The following is a 22,339-nucleotide window of genomic DNA, read 5'->3' as shown; positions in this document are numbered from 1 at the left end:
CTTTCTGGTAAAATGTTTGACTGTATTGAAATGGAATAATTCAAATGAGGAATCAAACATTAGATTTTACCTGTACAAGATTTTTTCCTTGGCCACCATGAGGTAACAGCTCCACCTCCCCATCTAACTCCACCTCTTTCTGTTGCTCCAACTGTAAAATAAGACTATTCTTAGACAAGTGCAATCAGTACCAAACAACACATAAAGTGAAATTCATTTAAATAATCATTCTTTGAGATGTATTGCTTTTATGTGATGATATTAAATGCTGACAGATAATGGGCAAACAGACAGACAATTGATGATACTGATGGACACAGGATCATACCATAAGGTCCACTGGCCGTGTGGTCTAATGAAAAACTGCTGAACTACTTGTGCTAATGAGACAGTATCATGCACTGTATTAAACTACATGACAAAAAATATGGTGAAGCAATGTCATTTTTGTTGATATGTGCAACTTCAGGTGATGAACATAATATTTACCAAGTTTCATCAACCAAAACCTTGAACTATATGTTCTAACTAGATTGTGTCTTGTTTTCATTCAGGACCAACCAGGCATCATTTGACATCTGTTGGTAAAAACTCTATGTTGATGAGACCATCCATTCAGGACCAACCAGGCATCATTAGACATCTGTTGGTAAAAACTCTATGTTGACATGACCATCCATTTAAGACCACCCAAGCATCATCAGATATCTGTTGGTAAAAACTCTATGTTGACATGACCATCCATTCAAGGCCAACCAGGCATCATTAGACATCTGTTGGTAAAAACTATGCTGACATGACCATCCATTCAAGGCCAACCAGGCATCATTAGACACCTGTTGGTAAAAACTCTATGTTGACGTGACGATCCATTCAGGGCCAACCAGGCATCATTAGACACATAGATGTCATATTGTACAGTTTACCCATAATTTGTATGTCTTTTTCCTGTTTCGTCAGTGTATGGCTGCACAACTATTTTGTATGGGTTTTTCGCACAAAATTGTAATGTTTTTTCTTTTTTCGTTTTGTGTGCATCTGGGACTCTGCAAAATTTTTGTTTTAGAATGAGAATTCAGTGAGACTAGGGTGGCCCGAAACAACCAATCAAATCATACTAAAAACCACACCTTTCCTTTGATAATGAAACGAGTTTCATTCATGGTTCAACTCCTGTGTTTGGAGATCTTGTCGTTTATTGCTCTGAAATTTGACACTCACTCAGATATCTGATATTGACTAACTACCTGTGTAGTAAGTATGTTTTCTTATTGCATACATTATTATTTTATTAATTACACTTATTACTATCAAATGCATAAAGCTTGCATCAATTTTCATGTTGGTTTAACCGTAATTCATCTGACTTTTCTGTTTGGAGATAATGTCAATTTATTAAACTTTTTAACAATATACTAATTAAATATAAATTCTCAACTGATTTTAGCACTGACATTGTATCGTGCTGTTATAGTTTTGAGTTAAGTTTGTTGAAGTTGCAATATCATAATGACGGATATAGTACGGATACTGAGTGACGTCGTTCTCTTGGCTAAAAAATATGTAACACTGCCAATTTATATCAAGTTTGTGACCAAAATCGGCACACCATATAGCAAAGTCTTAACTTTTCAAACACCAGATACGCAATTTTAATAGAAACGACCAACAGCTTACGAGGTATAAACTTCTGGACTGCTACTTTGTCAATTTTTTTATTTCTAGATTTCAATTTTTGGAGAATTCCTGGCGTAATATCTTGGGGTTTATGGGGAAAAATATAAATTCGCAAAATATTTGTAATGGAAGATCTTCCTATATCACAAGTAAAATCTAAATTTTAAAATATTTTAAATTTATTTCTCTTATCTAGTTGAAATATTCCATCCATCAAATGACTGAGCCTAACTCAAAGAAATGCAAGCTTGAAGACACTGACTGAGGTCGTGGCAAGTTTCAGGCTGATTGGATTAAAGTATTCCCTGGCACTGTAGATGTATCCAAGTCAGGATCTTCACATGCTTTTTGTAAAATATGCAGTAAAGACATTAAAGTGGTGGTGTCGAACATATATGATCTGGAAGAACACTTCAAGACAAAACTGCATGAAAGAAATTTCGAAATGAAGAAGGGAGTATCCATCAAAAGCTTCTTTGTTCAGTCTAAGCAGGAAGATGATCATAAGTAAAGAGAATGAAATAAAGTTTCAGAAATGTAAATAATTATGTAAATATGTGTAAAAATACATTGTGTATAGCATCTGCTGTTTTAAAACTGTTGATCTTCTATAATGTATGAATACATTTTTCGTGTAAGGTTATTTTGGTCTTTGTAAGGTTTTTATTTGTCTGGCATACAGGTTTGCATCTCAAGGTGTTGACACCTATGTAGACATCTGTTGGTAAAAACTATGCTGACATGACCATCCATTCATGACCAACCAGGCATCATTAGACAGCTGTTGGTAAAAACTCTATGTTGACGTGACCATCCATTCAGGACCAACCAGGCATCATCAGACATCTGTTGGTAAAAATTCTATGTTGACGTGACCATCCATTCAGGACCAGCAGAACTAAAAACTGGGGGACTGGTTGCCCTAAAGAGGTTGTGGCATACACTGCTAAATGACAAAATGGACAATAACATGACAGGCACATTATACACTCATGCCATGTTGATAGTTCTCTTATGTACATACATTTTTGTGCAGAAACCATTTTTTTTCTTTTGGTCAGTGACACTGACCTTTGAAAGCAAAATCAACAGGTTTCTTCCTTACCCCATATGCAAGTCAAACACAAAGTTTGGTCCAGGTCTGTCATGTAGAACTAATGTTACTGTCAGAAAACCTGGCCTTCTTTCTGTAACAGTGGCCATGACCTTTTAACCTCAAGCTCAATAGGTTTCTTCCTTAATCCAAGTGACCTACCAAATCTAGTCCTGGCAGGAAATGTAGAACTGATGTTATTGTTTATTCCGAGTAACAATGACCTTGACCTTAACCTTATGATACCAAAATAGGTTTCTTTCTTAACTCGTGTGCAACCCGTTTCACAAATTTTGTAACTGTGCATGGTGGTATACTCGAGTTATTGTGTGGAAATGACACTGGATGGACGGACAACATAATATGCTCCATCATATGATGGGTGTAAACAATTTGCAGCTGCCAAGTGATTTGTCAATATGTGTTTTGTAAGTTTTACCCATAATATTACCAAATTTTAAGGTAATCCACAAATATATAGGGTACTAGTTGTGCTAATGAAAGTGGCCCAGATGGATGGATGGACAAACATAAACAATAAGTGATTGTTAAAATACATGGAAATAATTTGTCACATACACTGCATTCCCTTCAAAAGTCCAAAAGACTCTATGTCAATACATAGAGAAAAGTTTCATCAACGAGTTTGCATTAAATTGTCTCACGGAATGGAAGTCTATACAAGCACAGGATGGAAGTCTATACACTCAACAAGAAAGTGTTCCAATGTCAGTGGTAGGGTATGAACTCTGGTTGAGGTTGACGCTTTAGGAGGCATGCACAAGCTGTGCATTTGTGTCCTATACACAAAGCAGGAAGTATGCACAAGCTTTGCATCTATGTCCTATACATGACCAAGGAAGTACGCACAAGTTTTGCATATACGTCCTATACATGACCCAGGAGGCATGCACAAGCTTTGCATCTATGCCCTATACATGACCAAGGAAGTATGCACAAGCTTTGCATCTATGTCCTATACATGACCAAGGAAGTATGCACAAGCTTTGCATCTATGTCCTATACATGACCAAGGAAGTATGCACAAGCTTTGCATCTATGTCCTATACATGACCAAGGAAGTATGCACAAGCTTTGCATTTATGTCCTATACATGAGCAAGGAAGTATGCACAAGCTTTGCATATATGTCCTATACATGAGCAAGAAGTATGCACAAGCTTTGCATATGTCATATACATGACCAAGGAAGTATGCACAAGCTTTGCATATATGTCCTACATATGACCCAGGAGGTATGCACCAGCAGTACATTTGTGTCCAAACATGACCCAGGAGGTATGCACCAGCAGTACATTTGTGTCCAAACATGACCCAGGAGGTATGCACCAGCAGTACATTTGTGTCCAAACATGACCAAGGAGGTATGCACTAGCAGTGCATCTACGTCCTATACATGACCCAGGAGGTATGCACCAGCAGTGCATTTGAGTCCTGTACATGACCCAGGACAATATCACCTCAACTATGCAATTTGTTCTAGATGAGATACCACTATCCAATAGTGAGCTTGATGTCTCTGTGGAGTTGTCATTTCATGTAATCTGCCACTTATATAAAACATGCCAATTTATCATCATTGACTTCTGGTTGCATTTTCAACACATTATTGGCTGTATCATCCGAAGAAAAATGATAGCCATGTGCTTTTCCCAAGAACGAAGTAGCAGTTAACCTGATCTAGCCAGGGTATGAATTGAACCCACAACCCTTGTTGTCCAACACACTACCAACAGGCTTATTGTGATTGAGTCTAACACTACCAACAGGCATATTGTCATCGAGTCCAACACTACCAACAGGCTTATTGTGATCGAGTCCAACACTACCAACAGGCTTATTGTGATTGAGTCCAACACTACCAACAGGCTTATTGTGATTGAGTCCAACACTACCAACAGGCTTATTGTGATTGAGTCCAACACTACCAACAGGCTTATTGTGATTGAGTCCAACACTACCAACAGGCTTATTGTGATTGAGTCCAACACACTACCAACAGGCTTATTGTGATTGAGTCTAACACTACCAACAGGCATACTGTCATCGAGTCCAACACTACCAACAGGCTTAATGTGATTGAGTCCAACACTACCAACAGGCTTATTGTGATTGAGTCCAACACTACCAACAGGCTTATTGTGATTGAGTCCAACACACTACCAACAGGCTTATTGTGATCGAGTCCAACACTACCAACAGGCTTATTGTGATTGAGTCCAACACTACCAACAGACTTATTGTAATTGAGTCCAACACTACCAACAGGCTTATTGTAATTGAGTCCAACACTACCAACAGACTTATTGTAATTGAGTCCAACACTACCAACAGGCTTATTGTAATTGAGTCCAACACACTACCAACAGGCTTATTGTAATTGAGTCCAACACTACCAACAGGCTTATTGTAATTGAGTCCAACACTACCAACAGACTTATTGTAATTGAGTCCAACACTACCAGCAAGCTTTATTGTAATTGAGTCCAACACTACCAACAGGCTTATTGTGATCGAGTCCAACACTACCAACAGACTTATTGTAATTGAGTCCAACACACTACCAACAGGCTTATTGTAATTGAGTCCAACACTACCAACAGGCTTATTGTAATTGAGTCCAACACTACCAACAGACTTATTGTAATTGAGTCCAACACTACCAACAGGCTTATTGTAATTGAGTCCAACACTACCAACAGACTTATTGTAATTGAGTCCAACACTACCAACAGGCTTATTGTAATTGAGTCCAACACTACCAACAGACTTATTGTAATTGAGTCCAACACTACCAACAGACTTATTGTAATTGAGTCCAACACTACCAACAGGCTTATTGTGATTGAGTCCAACACTACCAACAGACTTATTGTAATTGAGTCCAACACTACCAACAGGCTTATTGTAATTGAGTCCAACACTACCAACAGACTTATTGTAATTGAGTCCAACACTACCAACAGGCTTATTGTAATTGAGTCCAACACTACCAACAGACTTATTGTAATTGAGTCCAACACTACCAACAGACTTATTGTAATTGAGTCCAACACTACCAACAGGCTTATTGTGATTGAGTCCAACACTACCAACAGACTTATTGTAATTGAGTCCAACACTACCAACAGGCTTATTGTAATTGAGTCCAACACTACCAACAGACTTATTGTAATTGAGTCCAACACTACCAACAGACTTATTGTAATTGAGTCCAACACTACCAGCAAGCTTTATTGTAATTGAGTCCAACACTACCAACAGGCTTATTGTGATCGAGTCCAACACTACCAACAGACTTATTGTAATTGAGTCCAACACTACCAACAGGCTTATTGTAATTGAGTCCAACACTACCAACAGACTTATTGTAATTGAGTCCAACACTACCAACAGACTTATTGTAATTGAGTCCAACACTACCAACAGGCTTATTGTGATTGAGTCCAACACTACCAACAGACTTATTGTAATTGAGTCCAACACTACCAACAGGCTTATTGTAATTGAGTCCAACACTACCAACAGACTTATTGTGATTGAGTCCAACACTACCAACAGACTTATTGTAATTGAGTCCAACACTACCAACAGGCTTATTGTAATTGAGTCCAACACTACCAACAGACGTATTGTAATTGAGTCCAACACTACCAACAGGCTTATTGTAATTGAGTCCAACACTTCCAACAGACTTATTGTAATTGAGTCCAACACTACCAACAGACTTATTGTAATTGAGTCCAACACTACCAACAGACTTATTGTGATTGAGTCCAACACTACCAACAGACTTATTGTAATTGAGTCCAACACTACCAACAGGCTTATTGTAATTGAGTCCAACACTACCAACAGACTTATTGTAATTGAGTCCAACACTACCAACAGACTTATTGTAATTGAGTCCAACACTACCAACAGACTTATTGTGATTGAGTCCAACACTACCAACAGACTTATTGTAATTGAGTCCAACACTACCAACAGGCTTATTGTGATTGAGTCCAACACTACCAACAGACTTATTGTAATTGAGTCCAACACTACCAACAGACTTATTGTGATTGAGTCCAACACTACCAACAGGCTTATTGTGATTGAGTCCAACACTACCAACAGGCTTATTGTGATTGAGTCCAACACACTACCAACAGACTTATTGTGTGATTGAGTCCAACACTACCAACAGACTTATTGTAATTGAGTCCAACACTACCAACAGGCTTATTGTAATTGAGTCCAACACTACCAACAGGCTTATTGTAATTGAGTCCAACACTACCAACAGGCTTATTGTAATTGAGTCCAACACTACCAACAGACTTATTGTCATTGAGTCCAACACTACCAATTCAGCTACTGAGGCTCTCACAACTAAAAGCTTACTCTCAAGTTCTGTGCTAAAAAGGGTTTGTGTAGCCTGGTCTCCACATTATAATGATGACCTCATGCCCAGATTCAAACTCAAAAAGGGTTTGTGTGGCCTGGTCTCAATATTCTAATGATGACCTGATGCCCAGATTCAAACTTAAAAAGGGTTTGTGTGGCCTGGTCTCCACATTATAATGATGACCTCATGCCCAGATTCAAACTCAAAAAGGGTTTGTGTGGCCTGGTCTCCAGATTATAATGATGATCTCATGCCCAGATTCAAACTCAAAAAGGGTTTGTGTGGCCTGGTCTCAATATTATAATGATGACCTCATGCCTAGATTCAAACTCAAAATGTGATTGGTTTATGTCAAATCAATGACCATTCAGAAGCTGAGAATAGTTTTACATCCTTGGGTTCAGCTAAGTTTTGCAAAAATCTTTTTGTTGCAAAGATGTTTAGAGCTGCCATGGACATGGGTTTGCAAACAAAATTCAGCATTTCACAGTACACTAATTTCTATGCCATACCTTTTCTTTCTGTATTTCACAGAACACTAATTTCTATGCCATACCTTTTCTTTATGCATTTCATCGAAGTACACTAATTTCTATGCCATACCTTTTCTTTATGCATTTCACAGTACAGTAATTTCTATGCCATACCTTTTCTTTATGCATTTCACAGTACAGTAATTTCTATGCCATACCTTTTCTTTAAGCATTTCATCAAAGTACACTAATTTCTATCCCATACCTTTTCTTTATGCATTTCACAGTACACTAATTTCCATCCCATACCTTTTCTTTATGCATTTCACAGTACACTAATTTCCATCCCATACCTTTTCTTTAAGCATTTCATCAAAGTACACTAATTTCTATGCCATACCTTTTCTTTATGCATTTCACAGTACACTAATTTATATGCCATACCTTTTCTTTATGCATTTCACAGTACACTAATTTCTATGCCATACCTTTTCTTTATGCATTTCACAGTAATTTCTATGCCATACTTTTTCTTTATGCATTTCACAGTACACTAATTTCTATGCCATACCTTTTCTTTAAACATTTCATCACAGTACACTAATTTCTATCCCATACCTTTTCTTTATGCTTTTGAAGACTCCTGATCTCTGCCTCAATGCTGTGGATTTTCTGTATTCTTTGTTCCTGTCTTTGTGCAATCTGTTCATTTGTACCAAAACTCTCATGCATGGTCTCCCGCAATCGCTTCACCTCAAACTCAAGATGCTTGCGTGTCAAGCCTGGCTGTTTGCTTGCAAACTAAAAAACAAAAGAACAATATAAAAGTTTCTTTAAGGAACTTGCTGCTGAAAACAATTTCCAAGAGTCCATTAAGTGTGTGTGTGTGTGTGTGATTTGGATTTTCAACATAGCTTTAACAATTTTAGTCATATCACTATGATGTATGCAGTGTGGCAGTTTATAGAGATGTCAAACATTCCGGCATCATGCCGCAGACATGTAGCATCATACACCACTCAGTCACATTTTCCTGACACCAGGCTGACGAGTCCTAACACTAACCTCTTAATGCTGAGTGCCAAGCGAGGTAGCTGCTAGTACCATTTTTATAAAATTTTGGTATGATTCAGCTGGTGTTCAAACCTGTGACCTGCATCCAAGGCAGATGCTGTAATTACTTAGGCCACAGAAGTGACCCCATGATAAGTCTACTTCTACTGTCATTTTTTCATTTTTATGGCTGAGTACTGAAACCATTAAAAAAAAATCGAGAAACTGCATCGCATACTGTACCAAATATGGCAACGAAAATAATGTCTTTTATGGTACAGTTAACATGTTGAAAAGGCACCTGTACATGCAGTTGACAAGGTACCTGTGCATGCAGTTGACAAGGTATCTGTGCATATTTACAAGGTACCTACCTGTACATGCAGTTGACAAGGTACCTGTGCATGCAGTTGACAAGGTACCTGTACATGCAGTTGACAAGGTACCTGTGCATGTTGACAAGGTACCTGTACATGCAGTTGACAAGGTACCTGTACACACAGTTGACAAGGAACCTGTGCATGCAGTTGACAAGGTATATGTACATGCAGTTGACAAGGTACCTGTGTCTGCAGTTGACAAGGTACCTGTGCATGCAGTTGACAAGGTACATGTGCATGCAGTTGACAAGGTACATGTGCATGCAGTTGACAATGTACCTGTGCATGCAGTTGACAAGGTACCTGTACATGCAGTTGACAAGGTACATGTACATGCAGTTGACAAGGTACCTGTACATGCTGTACAAAATTCATTTTCACGGTCTTTTACCTTGAACCTCTAGTCATGGAAAGAAGATAAATGAATTTGTCTATTACAATGAAAGATAAAATTATTATGCTAAATGTGGCTAAGTCTATAATTAATAACTTTTTAAAACCCAAGCCAGTGAAATGACATCAAGCAGTGTTCTTTAGATAGATCTAAACTGAGTTCAATAAAAATCAATTCACACTTGTTTGTAATTTCCTCTTAAAACCTGGCAAAATTTTCATACAGGTTTTATCCAGAAATTCAAGACATTTTTAAGAATAAAACCAACTTTTCTTTAAATCTCAGGAGTTTCTGAGATTAACCCCTCAAATTCAGGAACTTCTTATTTATTGATGTAAAAACTGTTATACTTTTCAAAGGCTTGATAAAGTATGTCAAAGCAAGTAATAACCTTTGAATGACTTGATGTTAAGGTCAATTAAAACTCCTTTACAAACATGCAGGTATACGCATGGTGAGATCTGCACCATTTTCATTCACTCCTTTACAAACATGCAGGTATATGCATGGTGAGATCTGCACCATTTTCATTCACTCCTTTGCAAACACGCAGGTGTAGGCATGGTGAGATCTGCACCATTTTCATTCACTCCTTTACAAACATGCAGGTGTAGGCATGGTGAGATCTGCACCATTTTCATTCACTCCTTTACAAACATGCAGGTATACGCATGGTGAGATCTGCATGATTTTCATTCACTCCTTTACAAACATGCAGGTATACGCATGGTGAGATCTGCACCATTTTTATTCAGAACCAATTATATATTGCAAAAAGCATTTTTCAGTGAAAATCCCACATCAAAGCAACAATTTGTTCAATAGGTGTAATAACAACAATTTATTATTCAGGGGGCCAAAATGGTAGGCACCATGCTGGAAGTCAGATAAACACCATTTTCATTCCAAACCAGCTGTATATTGCTGTAGTGTTTTGGTGAAAACCACAAGTTGATATGACCACCCATTCATACAGAAATTTTCAGATGGCCATCAAGGCCATTTGGAGGCTGGATCTTCACCATTTTAATATAGAAACAACTACAAGTAATAAGGGGGTTTTTGTGTCAGTTATGACCATCCAGTAAGACAAAATTCTATAAAAAGACACTGTGATGGTGTTTCGGTAGGTTTATTAATCAGGAACAACTATGTATAGTAAGAAGTGTTTTAGTTAGAACCCTATGTAGATTAAAGCTGTATACAGGTAACTAGGTACCTGCCAGTGGTAATAACCCAGGTAATAAAATGGGTAACTGGGCACCTGTTAAATTTTTTTAAATAAAAAAACATGCTTCCAAGTTCACATCAAAGACATCAGGAGCAAGCAAGACAGAATAATGATTACAGTTTGGGCTCATGTCGTGTGACTGTTGGCTGCTGTGCATTTTATCTATTGTTAGACCGCCATCTAATTTCCTTATTTTCAATTTTTAGTAATTGTACATGAAACAATTCCAAGAAAACAGACAGACTTCTTGAATGTGAAACTACATGTCACAGATTAATTATATTTTGATATACAAATAAGTAGCAGACCAATGTAAATTGAAAGAAAAACAATGGTGCCAGATATTTAGAGAAACAGGATTTACCAATGTGATTCATGGATGTTACATGACTCAAAAATGTTAGAGAAGCGGGATTTTGCTAAACTTAAAATCATGTTGCATCAGGAAAAGGACAAATCAATAGCACTTTACAAATTCTGAAAGAAGAATTTGACAGTGTTGTAATACAGCATTCATCATTTGTGGACTTTATGACAGTGTTGTAATACAGCAATCATCATTTGTGGACTTTATGACAGTGTTGTAATACAGCATTCATCATTTGTGGACTTTATAACAGTTGTAATACAGTATTCATCATTTATGGAATTTGACAGTGTTGTAATACAGCATTCATCATTTGTGGACTTTATGACTGTTGTAATACAGCATTCATCATTTATAGAATTTGACTGCTGTAACACAGCAATCATCATTTGTGGACTTTATGACAGTGTTGTAATATAGCATTCATCATTTGTGGACTTTATGACAGTGTTGTAATACAACATTCATCATTTGTGGACTTTATGAGTGTTGTAATATAGCGTTCATCATTTGTGGACTTTATGACAGTGTTGTAATACAGCAATCATCATTTGTGGACTTTATGACAGTGTTGTAATACAACATTCATCATTTGTGGACTTTATGACTGTTGTAATACAGCATTCATCATTTGTGGACTTTATGACAGTGTTGTAATACAGCATTCACCATTTGTGGACTTTATGACAGTGTTGTAATACAGCATTCACCATTTGTGGACTTTATGACAGTGTTGTAATACAGCATTCATCATTTGTGGACTTTATGACAGTGTTGTAATACAGCATTCACCATCTGTGAACTTTATCACCATGCAGACTAGTTAAATCGAGTGTTCTGCATAAATAGTTTATCAATTTTTTGTCTGTTTATGCTCTTGTACTAACTACTAATCCACTAATCTGAATTCTGACAAGTATTTTAACTGCAGATCCAGGTAAGTGGCAAAAATAAATGTATGTTTTTCATAGTTTTCTGTAATTATGGCATGTAATATACAGACTGATCTTTTTATGCTCAGATTTTGCATTTTTGCCACTTGCATTAGTAACAGTTATGTTTATACCTCTTTTGGGGGGGTTGGCATGTAGGAACCTATGACAATGCAGTAACCTGGGTAACCAATCCTTAGGATCAATGAGTAACCAATAAAAGTTTTCAAAAATTTTGACAGTTTAATGTTGATATGACCATCCCTTCAAAATGAGTGGCAATAACTAGATCATCAGAATCACAGCTATTGCTGTTATGTTGGGCGTATATGTCATAAGAAGACATCTATTATAACCAGAGATCATATAAATTCTTTTAGTGACTATCAATATTAGTCAAAGTATCAAAAGCAACATTTTCCAGCTTGCCTCAATCATGGCAGCCATATTGCAGGGTTGTACTTCACTATTTTAACCATAAAGCAACTGCGTATCACAAAGTCTTTTTTTTTAAATTTACTAAAAACCTGATGTTGCAACAGCCTTTAATGTTTAGCTATAACAACATTTTCAAGATGGCCATCATGGCAGCCATATTGGCAGTCTTATAAGCTCTGATTTCATTCATACATCATATGAAGTATAAATAAAACTACATTGATATATCTATCTGTTCTTGGTATGCAGTGATAATATGATTTTAAGACATCTGCCATCAAAAGCCATCTTGATATAGTATTTTTATATCACAAGAAATAATTTTTAGTGAAAACTCAGTCAAAATGACCATGTGTTTAGTAAAGAAACAGTGATAACAAGTATTTATACACAGCCATCTGGGTGCTGGAGAGAATCCATTTTCATTTAGGACCAACTAGAAGGAATATTTTGTACAGTACTGGTAATAATCAGAAAATAGTGGATTTGTTTTTCATGAACATTGGCCTTTACCCTTTGGATGGCTCAAATGACTATCATGGAACTTCAACTCAAATGATGTCAAGTCACATGAATCTATCATGAAACTCAAAGCTCAAATGATGTCAAGTCACATGAATCTATCATGGAACTCAAAGCTCAAATAATGTCAAGTCATAAAAACCATCATGGAACTTCAACTCAAATCATGTAAAGTCACAAGAACCCATTACGAAACTTGTAGCTCAAATGATGTTAAGTCATAAAAGCCTATCATCGAACTCATTTTGACTAATCATCATTTTGACTAATCTATTACAAAATTTCTAAGAAATTTCCAACCATGAATTTACAAACAATTTAAACAAATACATGAGGTATGAGCAATATTACTACTGGTACAAGTGGCAAAAAAGTGTAATCTGGGCATAACAAAGTGTATGCATAACAAAGTGTAATCTGGGCATAACAAAGTATAATCTGGGCATAACAATAACAAAGTGTAATCTGGGCATAACAAAGTGTATTCTATATATTACATATCATAATAATAGTAAAACCATATCTTTTTTCCTACTAACCTGAACATAAGCTGGTTAAATTTCTTATCACAAATGGGCAAACTCTGTGGATCAGTACCAGAATACAAACACAAAACACAAAGACAAATTATTTATATACAACAATTACTTTAACAAGTCTACATGTCTAACTTTTTTCCTGAATAATTATAAAGTCAAGTCCACAAATTCTGCAATGAGCAGATTATTACATCACTCTCATATTCATTGTTTTTAAATGTAAAATTCTACAGAGTTGTCATTTTTCTGAACCAGTGTTTCGAAGTTTAAAAAGATCCCTCTCCTCTGACATATTTCAGTCATAATATCCATGAATTACACCAATACAACAGTTTGTTTTGCTTAACATCAGGTGTCATATTTTTTAAAAGCACAGACTGGTCTGCTATCTAAATATATTCTCAAAAAGTAATGACTTTATGAGACAGGCTTTCACACTGAAGAAACCCCTTGTTTCTCTTGGAAATGCATAAAAAAGAGCTGCTATAGATAGAAAAAGAAAGTACATGTAAGTCTATGTTAGACAAATGTACTGTTGTGCTATCTTACACTATTTTCATGCAGCTATGTTGCTTTTTTATATAGAATATTCTCAAATTTATATCACATTTGGGATTAATGAGATGATAATAAAAATAACACAACTTTCATGGCTTTATTTTAAATTTTGTTATGTAATGAAAACAAAACCATAATCCATGTACAGACAAGCATAAGATATAATTAGGTGAAAAAAGCGTAATGATTACACCAAAAATGTAATGGCTGGCATGTATGTAAAAATGTGCTCATTTACATTTTCTAATATTCTGCTGATACAAACAATGAAAAGGAATAAGTACAGCTAAAAATCTAACTAAAAAGTTCAGACCAGGCTGGTCAGCATGTACTATGCACCCTGACATCTTAACTGCTGGTATCAATCTCTGGACATCTTGAAAGACAATCAAGCATAAATATGACTGAAGCCAAGCCTGCCATCAGTTAATTAATGTGAATTCATGTATTTTTGTGGGTATCAATTTTCATGGTCTGCAAACATAAATGTCACTTTGTTATTACTTAAATTTAGGGCTATGCCCCTAATGGGGAAAGTTGTACTATTGTCTCACTTAACTGGGTCATTAGACTCAGGGTTTATCTGAATGGTCTTTACTTCAGGATGATATTTCATCAATTTGTTTACATTTTTTTGACCATTTTCTTTCTTCAGAACTTGTTAAATGGTATCCTTTTTATCTTTAGAAAGGGCAGTCATTTATAATTATGGATTAGCATCCATTGTACAAGGCGAAAATGCAGTTATGTAAGGATGCCCTGACAAATGAGTCCTAACTAGTTGGGTGGTTTTTGTTAATTATACATATGTCATAGTTTTAATTGTTTTCTTAAAAATATAAATTGAGACTTTCAAGTTTTGTATACCTGGCCATCACAAGAAATATGAAAATGATAGTATGCCATGAAATATATGTCACAGTGAACTAGTTTTCATAGATACCTGTATTATTCCTCTGGATACTCACATTACTCAACAAGGTAATAGTGAATGCGAAAATGACCTAAATCCAAACCCTAACCTTAGTGTTGATGCCAGAGTGACTTAAAGACCAACATCATTAACCCCCTAGCGATGACTTTACGGGGCAGGAGGTAGTAGCCTACTTTTTTGTTGCTGTTGAGTTTAATTATAGTGGCGTGCACACAATTGTGCATGTGCCACTTTTTTCTGACTGCACCGCAGCCTGCTAGTTGTTCCTGGGGAAGGGAATGGTGCCAGCTCCCCCAGGCTTTTACGGGTTCAAGGAACCCTGATTGTTTGGCCTCAATCTGTGGGTCCATAAAGGCCCCTTAGAGTTGAATGGTTGGCTGTCATTAGTGGGAGTAGCCTACTGCTGAGCTCTGTAGCGTCATGGTCATGCATGATACACTAAAGTGGGTGGTATTATAGAAAGGTAGACGGATGTAGCTCTACAATGATACCAAATAATCTGGAATATCTAGATGCACTACAAAATACAGATAGAAAAACCTCATTTTTTGGACCCGACTTGTTTTTACCCAAAATTTCGCCCGTGGTCAGAATCCGATTTTGTGTCAGGATTTTAGACTTTTTGGTCTCAGATCTAAGGCAAACCGGTATGAACTGCAAACATACAGATGAGCCTTTGCAAAAAGTAGGATAAGATGGGCATTTGGAATAAAGAGTGGTCTCCATACAAAAATAATGGCTCCATTTAGCATTAAAAAAAATTAAAAAAAATAAAAAAGAAGTCCAACTTTTACCCTTCTGCTTATGCGCGAGTCAAATAGCCAAAGAAAAACGATGTTTCTAACACAACTAGGCAATATGTTATTGAAAGATGACCAGGGATTTGGTGTTTTCGAGTCTATTCAGAAACAGCTTTCAAAATGTGTTTGCTACTCGATTTTCACGCAAAAATGACAAAATCCTCCAGGGGTTAATGTGTTAATCCATTAACCTCAATTGCTTTGTAATCCACTGAGATTAATGCTGCTTTTAGGATCATGTGATAATTCCTCAGGCCTGATAACTTTCTTGAATGTTAGAATTTCATATGAACAGCCTCTGATCTGCCATCACATAATGTAAATCTAGATTTTGTTTGTCTGTAGTTTGTGTGGTCTGGCATATATAGCAGTCGATTCAATGATTATTTTCCCCCTCTGATCTAATATTACTTGCTGTGATACCTGGTGCATTAATGGTGTAGAAACACAAACAAAATATATAAAAAACCTTTGAAAGTATCTTATCACCATAAACCCTTTTAGAAGGAATTGCCACACAGAGCAAGCACATGCTCTATTCTGTCAAAACCAATTTCCGCACAGGCTGATTAAAAAGCATGGCTGTTCTATACAGCCGCTTCTCATTTTTGTTAATTAACTGTCTCATTAATGCAGCATACAAATTAACAGATTCTGCCAATCCTCTGGCTTGTCAATTTCACCATTAGAATATATTTTTCTTTACTTTTAATCATTTCGCTGCAAGTGTGTCCATACACAATAATGCCCCCACCAATATATCATGCAATTAGTGCCAAGTCAAAAAGAAAGAAACCTTAACCTAAGCATTTCTATTATAATGCCTTGTAACAAATTTCTTTCAATCCATGAGCTGAAACTGAAGAGAAAATGTCTCTGACAAATAGGGCAATAATTCTGTGAAAGTTTTCTAGAATATTGTAAAAGTCAAATCTGACATTTGGTTTTAAAATGTAAAGTCCCATACTCTTCTCCCCCCATAGCATGTTTATGATAGTGTCCAAAAACACAGAACATACAATATGCAAAGGCATGAGTTAATGATGGACCACAAAAAAATTAAGGTGCCATCACTAATGGACATTATGAAAATTGATTGGAGGGGGTAATAAAGAACTTTTGTAATGTAGTTGTTGCTTGTTTGTATAAATTGCTTTATTTTTAAAATATCGAACCTCTGAAAGGCTGTTAACAGCATTACTCCATGAGGTCTTAACAACCATCACATAAACAAAGTCTGGCTTCAAATTGTATGGACTTGATATTAGAAACAGGTCACATCCTGTTTTTTGTCTGTACTTTGTGAAAATTTGCTGATAGTTTACATTATACCTTACTAAACTCAACCAATAATGATTGACATTTTGGAGAATTCTCCAGCACTACATCATTTTTATACAGGATCTCCAGCATTCTGATTTGAAGAGCTTGTAGTATGTATATTATTCAATGCAAAACACAAGTAAAAACACTAAATCATGGAACATCCTCCATCATTCTACAATTAAGCTTTTCCCTTGTAAAACTATCATGCAAAGTGGGAGGGTAATCTTTGTCCCCACCTAGGTCTCAAAATGAGTCTGACCCCAATTCTGGTCAATACTATGATCTAGGCCTAATTTGATTTGTAAATAAAATTGGTTTGGACCATTCATTTTTGGTGTGGACTACCCTGAGCAATGTTTTATCTACTAACAGCTTCATGTAAGTCATTTGACTCATCAAGGCATAAAACAGTGAGTCAAATCCAAAACCTACGAGTCTTATTCAAGCCGATTATCAGTTTTCAGCAGTTTTTAAAAGATAATTATATTGTTTAAATACACAACATATTAGTCAGACTAAAGCCAATAAGGCAATAACTGTTACCTCATCTTTGGATGATGAAGGCTCCACTGGTTCAATAACAATACTATTATCAGTCATAAGCGCAGTTCAAAGGATAATTTTGTTTGTTTTGGATCCATTTTAATTTTTTTGCCTTGGACACCATTTTCAGTCGAACACTGACAGTATCTTGGAACAACGCAAGGCATAAAATTGAGTGAATGGAAATTGTTGCCTCGTTTTGTGACAAAAGGTGCACATAAAATAATAGTTTCTCATGACAATCACTTTAAAATCACGTGGGTTTTTCCTGCCTCTTTCTTGGTTGGGGTGATTATACTGTTCTAACATCCTGTTGCTACAAATTATGTGACAGTTACAGGTCACATAAGGTCAGCTCCAGGCTCCACACTCAATTGTAACCCTATGTATAATGATAACATTAGCTTAAGAAACTGATGTCCGCGTGTTTTCCCTGTTTGGGATGGTTTAATCTAGCCATTAAAGTAGCTAGAACAAACCTTAATTTTGTTAATCAGCAACACATAATATTGGGGTACATCAATTTACGTACCATCAATGATTTTTAGACCAAACCTTTGTTTTTTGTTAATCAGTAAAACATAACATTGGGGTACGTCAATTTACTTACCGGCGATGATTTTTTGTGCATCAATTTGGAAGTCTAAGTTTTTTTTACACATGATGCATGGGTAGATAAAACACTGAGAGAGTATCAGAAATATGGTTGTACATAACTGAATCTGTATACCAATGGATAACTATAGTAAATTTTTTGTTTAATCTTTCATGGAAGTTTTGGTAAAAAGCATGCCAAATTTAAATGTAATAATAAAGTAACTTATGGGGTATGGAATAAAACCAACTGTTCTTGAGATGAAAACAGAACTTGTTATCTGAATCCCTTTGTGAAGATAATACTGTACATTCAGCATGACAAATGATGCAACCATGAAGAAGTGACATTCAAATAGGGGTTGTCTGCCTCTCGAAAAGTAGTTCCTGTTTTCTTTAAGTAAACAAGTCACCTAGAGAATAACATATCTCTACCCCCCCGACATGTTTCTGTACTCTTCAGTTTTCATACTACTTGTGCTACAACCACATGGTGCTGTACAATTTTTGTACTACTTGTGCTACAACCACATGGTGCTGTACAATTTTTGTACTACTTGTGCTACAACCACATAGTGCTGTACAATTTTTGTACTACTTGTGCTACAACCACATGGTGCTGTACAATTTTTGTACTACTTGTGCTACAACCACATGGTGCTGTACAATTTTTGTACTACTTGTGCTACAACCACATGGTGCTGTACAATTTTTGTACTACTTGTGTTATGATGACATGGCACTGTACTCTCAGTTTTCATACTGCTTTTAATATAACCGTGTCATATTCTAAACTTTTATACTTTTTATTAGAAGTGGAAAATTCAAAAGTATCAAAACGTGGAAAATTCAAAAGTATCAAAAGGCACATATACATGATTGAGCTATGAATGAAATTCCTTGAACAGTTTGAATTACGCTCTAGAAACAGAAATGTTTATGGAATGTATACAGACTGACGGACAGTGACATCTGTATCCCCTATATTGCATTCCAGGGGATAATGTGTTCACACATTTCCCCCTTTCCAATATCAAGGAACTATTGGATTTAAGAACTGACTACTGTTTTAAGCAGTACTGAGATGAGCAATTTAAAACTATACAGCAGACTACATACATGTCTGAATAGTGGAGCTCTGGTTTCACCTTGTCTCAACTGTTTTAAAAGCATTTGGGATATTGCAATACCGTCCATCTGTGGTTGGAAATTCATAAAACTTTTTTGTTCTGCTGCCCCTATGATAACCATTTGCAACGAGAGGTAGTAATCATCCAACTCCCATCCATAGGAGACTGAAAGATTGGAAATCACCAACCTCCCATCCATAGGAGTCTGATAGACTGGAAATCACCAAACTCCCATCCATAGGAGTCTGATAGATTGGAAATCACCAAACTCCCATCCATAGGAGTCTGATATATAGGAAATCATCAAACTCCCATCCATAGGAGACTGAAAGATTGGAAATCACCAACCTCCCATCCATAGGAGTCTGATAGACTGGAAATCACCAAACTCCCATCCATAGGAGTCTGATAGATTGGAAATCACCAAACTCCCATCCATAGGAGTCTGATATATAGGAAATCATCAAACTCCCATCCATAGGAGACTGAAAGATTGGAAATCACCCAACTCCCGATAGAGTCCGATAGATTGGAAATCACCAAACTCCCATTCATAGGAGTCTGATATATAGGAAATCATCAAACTCCCATCCATAGGAATCTGACAGATTGGAAATCACCAAACTCCCATTCACAGGAGTCTGACAGATTGAAAATCATCAAACTCCCATCCATAGGAGTCTCATAGATTGGAAATCACCAAACTCCCATCCATAGGAGACTGAATGATTGGAAATCACCAAACTCCCATCCACAGGAGTCTGATAGATTGGAAATCACCCAACAACTATCTATAGGGGAAGGCTGAAGGTCAAATTTATGAAACTTTCTTTTACAAGGACACTTAAATATTTTATGACAAAACTTTACACACAAACATAATAGGTAGATGAATCATGTCATGGATTTTTTCACGATGTCTGCATCACTCTGTGTGTGTGTGTGTGTGTGTGCATTTAAATATGCAGTAACAAGCAGTTTGCACACATGATCCAATATAATTGTTCAAGGTGACACCTATATTTTACATGATAAAATCCTGCTTGCCCCTCATCTTCAGAAAAGTCCCTTTCCCCTGATAATATCTGCAAAGCAGAATACAGCTAGTATAATCCCTCATACCTATGATGGGGCCCCAAGCGTCTGAGTGGTCTAAAGTGCTCACCGTTATGGATCACTGCCATCTCACCTCCTGTCTGCGTGGGTTCTAGTCTCAGGTTCGGCCAATGTGAGCATGTGAGAAAGCTTGCCAGTAGCTTCTTGAGGGTCAGTGGTTCTTTCCGGGGTTTTCCCCGGGTTCTTGCTCCACCATTTTTATCAGCGCCATGTATAGCGTATCTTGTGCTGAAAAATGGCGTTAAACCCTACAACAACAACAACAACACCAAACCTATGATAAAGACAATAATATTTTCCAAACAGAAAACTAAATATGTTTGTTCTTCTACAATATCAAAGTTCTTTCTTCCAGCCTTGTATCTTTAATATCAATTCATAATGTAAGACTTTTTAACAAAGGAAACACCAGAGTAATTTCAAGCTTGCTTACAGAGCCAAACTTATGGTTCTATAATTAAAATGTTCAATACTTCAGCATACTGCCTTTCCTCATTTGGCCATGCTCCAAGCCTGATCTTAACTTAGAAATCAATTATATACACTGTGCCAAAGAACATAAATCAAACTGGTTACAAAGCTCCACAAAACATGAACCTGTCATTAAGAATGAATGTGGGAAAGACTAAATGATGTCATACCTTTTCACCATAACTGATGAGTCATGATTTTCTAATTTCCTTCAGCTTGTACTTCAACAACTTCAAACACTTAACACTCAAGCAAGACAAACAACACTTCTCTACCATTCTCATCAATACCCAACAACATCAAAAACATTTATCACTCAAGCAGGACAAAACAACAGTTCTCTAGGACTTTCATCAACACTCAAGGTCAAAACAGATCCTAGCACTGGTTACTGAATCATCATTACTAATAACAATCACACTATTTTTACGCAAATACTCAAGTCTTCACTCTAGGCTCCTGATTTCACTCGAATAATCTTCACGTGAACAAGAACAAATCTTAGAGAAAATGGGAATAAACTATTGAGAGAAAATAGGAATAAACTAAGGTAAGAAAATAGGAATAAACTAAGGTAAGAAAATAGGAATAAACTAAGGTAAGAAAATGGAAATAAACTAAGGTAAGAAAATGGAAATAAACCAAGGTAAGAAAATGGAAATAAACCAAGGTAAGAAAATGGAAATAAACCAAGGTAAAGCTCAAAACTAACAATCTAAAGTAGAACCACACCAGAAGCACAAAGACCCCAACATAACAGTCAAAAACTTAAACATATCAGATACAGGTTACTGTGACCTACTTTTTGAAATGGTGATTTAGTTGCATCTTTTGAATCCTCATCTAGTTGTATGGCTCTCCAAAACAAACCAGTTTGGAAATAACAATTAGCACCAAAACATTAAAGACACTGATGCATGAAATACAAGTTACAATAACCTAGTTCACAAGTGTGCTATGCTCACAAACCAAGTTTTTTTTATTGTCACAAGAACAGTAATGGATATGATAATCATACAACAAAATCAAGGTCAGTGACCTACATGCGGTAAGGTTGCAGCTTTCCTCGAGATTTATCAAATTAATGATTAAGCACATGATCTTTAACTACATGTGTGTGTGTGTATGTATGCATGTCTGTGTTTCTGAATATGCAACAAAATATGCACACACAAGTGCTACACTTCTGTCAGCTTAAGGTGTGCACACACACACACACATAAACAAATTCATTGCATGTCATGGCAAATTCCCACTTTTTTTTATTTTACATATTACAGCTACCGCAACCAAAATTCTTACATTACATATAGTATGTATTCTGCTATTACTCCATGTTTGAAGTTGGGTTGAAA

General features: G+C 36.3%; 1 protein-coding gene across 5 annotated transcripts in view; it reads right to left on the bottom strand.

The window, feature by feature from the left end:
- Positions 1 to 22,339, bottom strand: part of LOC149795994 (uncharacterized) — a 202,870-nt gene that overhangs the window by 69,218 nt on the left and 111,313 nt on the right. For all 5 annotated transcript variants that reach the window (XR_016422472.1, XR_016422473.1, XR_016422471.1 and 2 more), the window contains 2 exons: positions 8,275 to 8,457; positions 71 to 151 (listed from right to left, as the gene is read on the bottom strand). Coding sequence is in view for 2 of the 5 variants with exons in the window: in XM_089965910.1 (XP_089822036.1) it covers positions 71 to 151; positions 8,275 to 8,457 (264 nt within the window). In the remaining 3 variants the exon portion in view is untranslated. The remainder of the gene's footprint in view (positions 1 to 70; positions 152 to 8,274; positions 8,458 to 22,339) is intronic.

The sequence above is a fragment of the Sinohyriopsis cumingii genome, chromosome 7 (assembly GCF_028554795.1).
Source record: "Sinohyriopsis cumingii isolate HCF-2022 chromosome 7, ASM2855479v2, whole genome shotgun sequence".
Lineage (NCBI taxonomy): Eukaryota > Metazoa > Mollusca > Bivalvia > Unionida > Unionidae > Sinohyriopsis > Sinohyriopsis cumingii.
The sequence above is the reverse complement of the archived record's forward strand: the minus strand, read 5'-3'. Positions and strand labels throughout refer to the sequence as shown.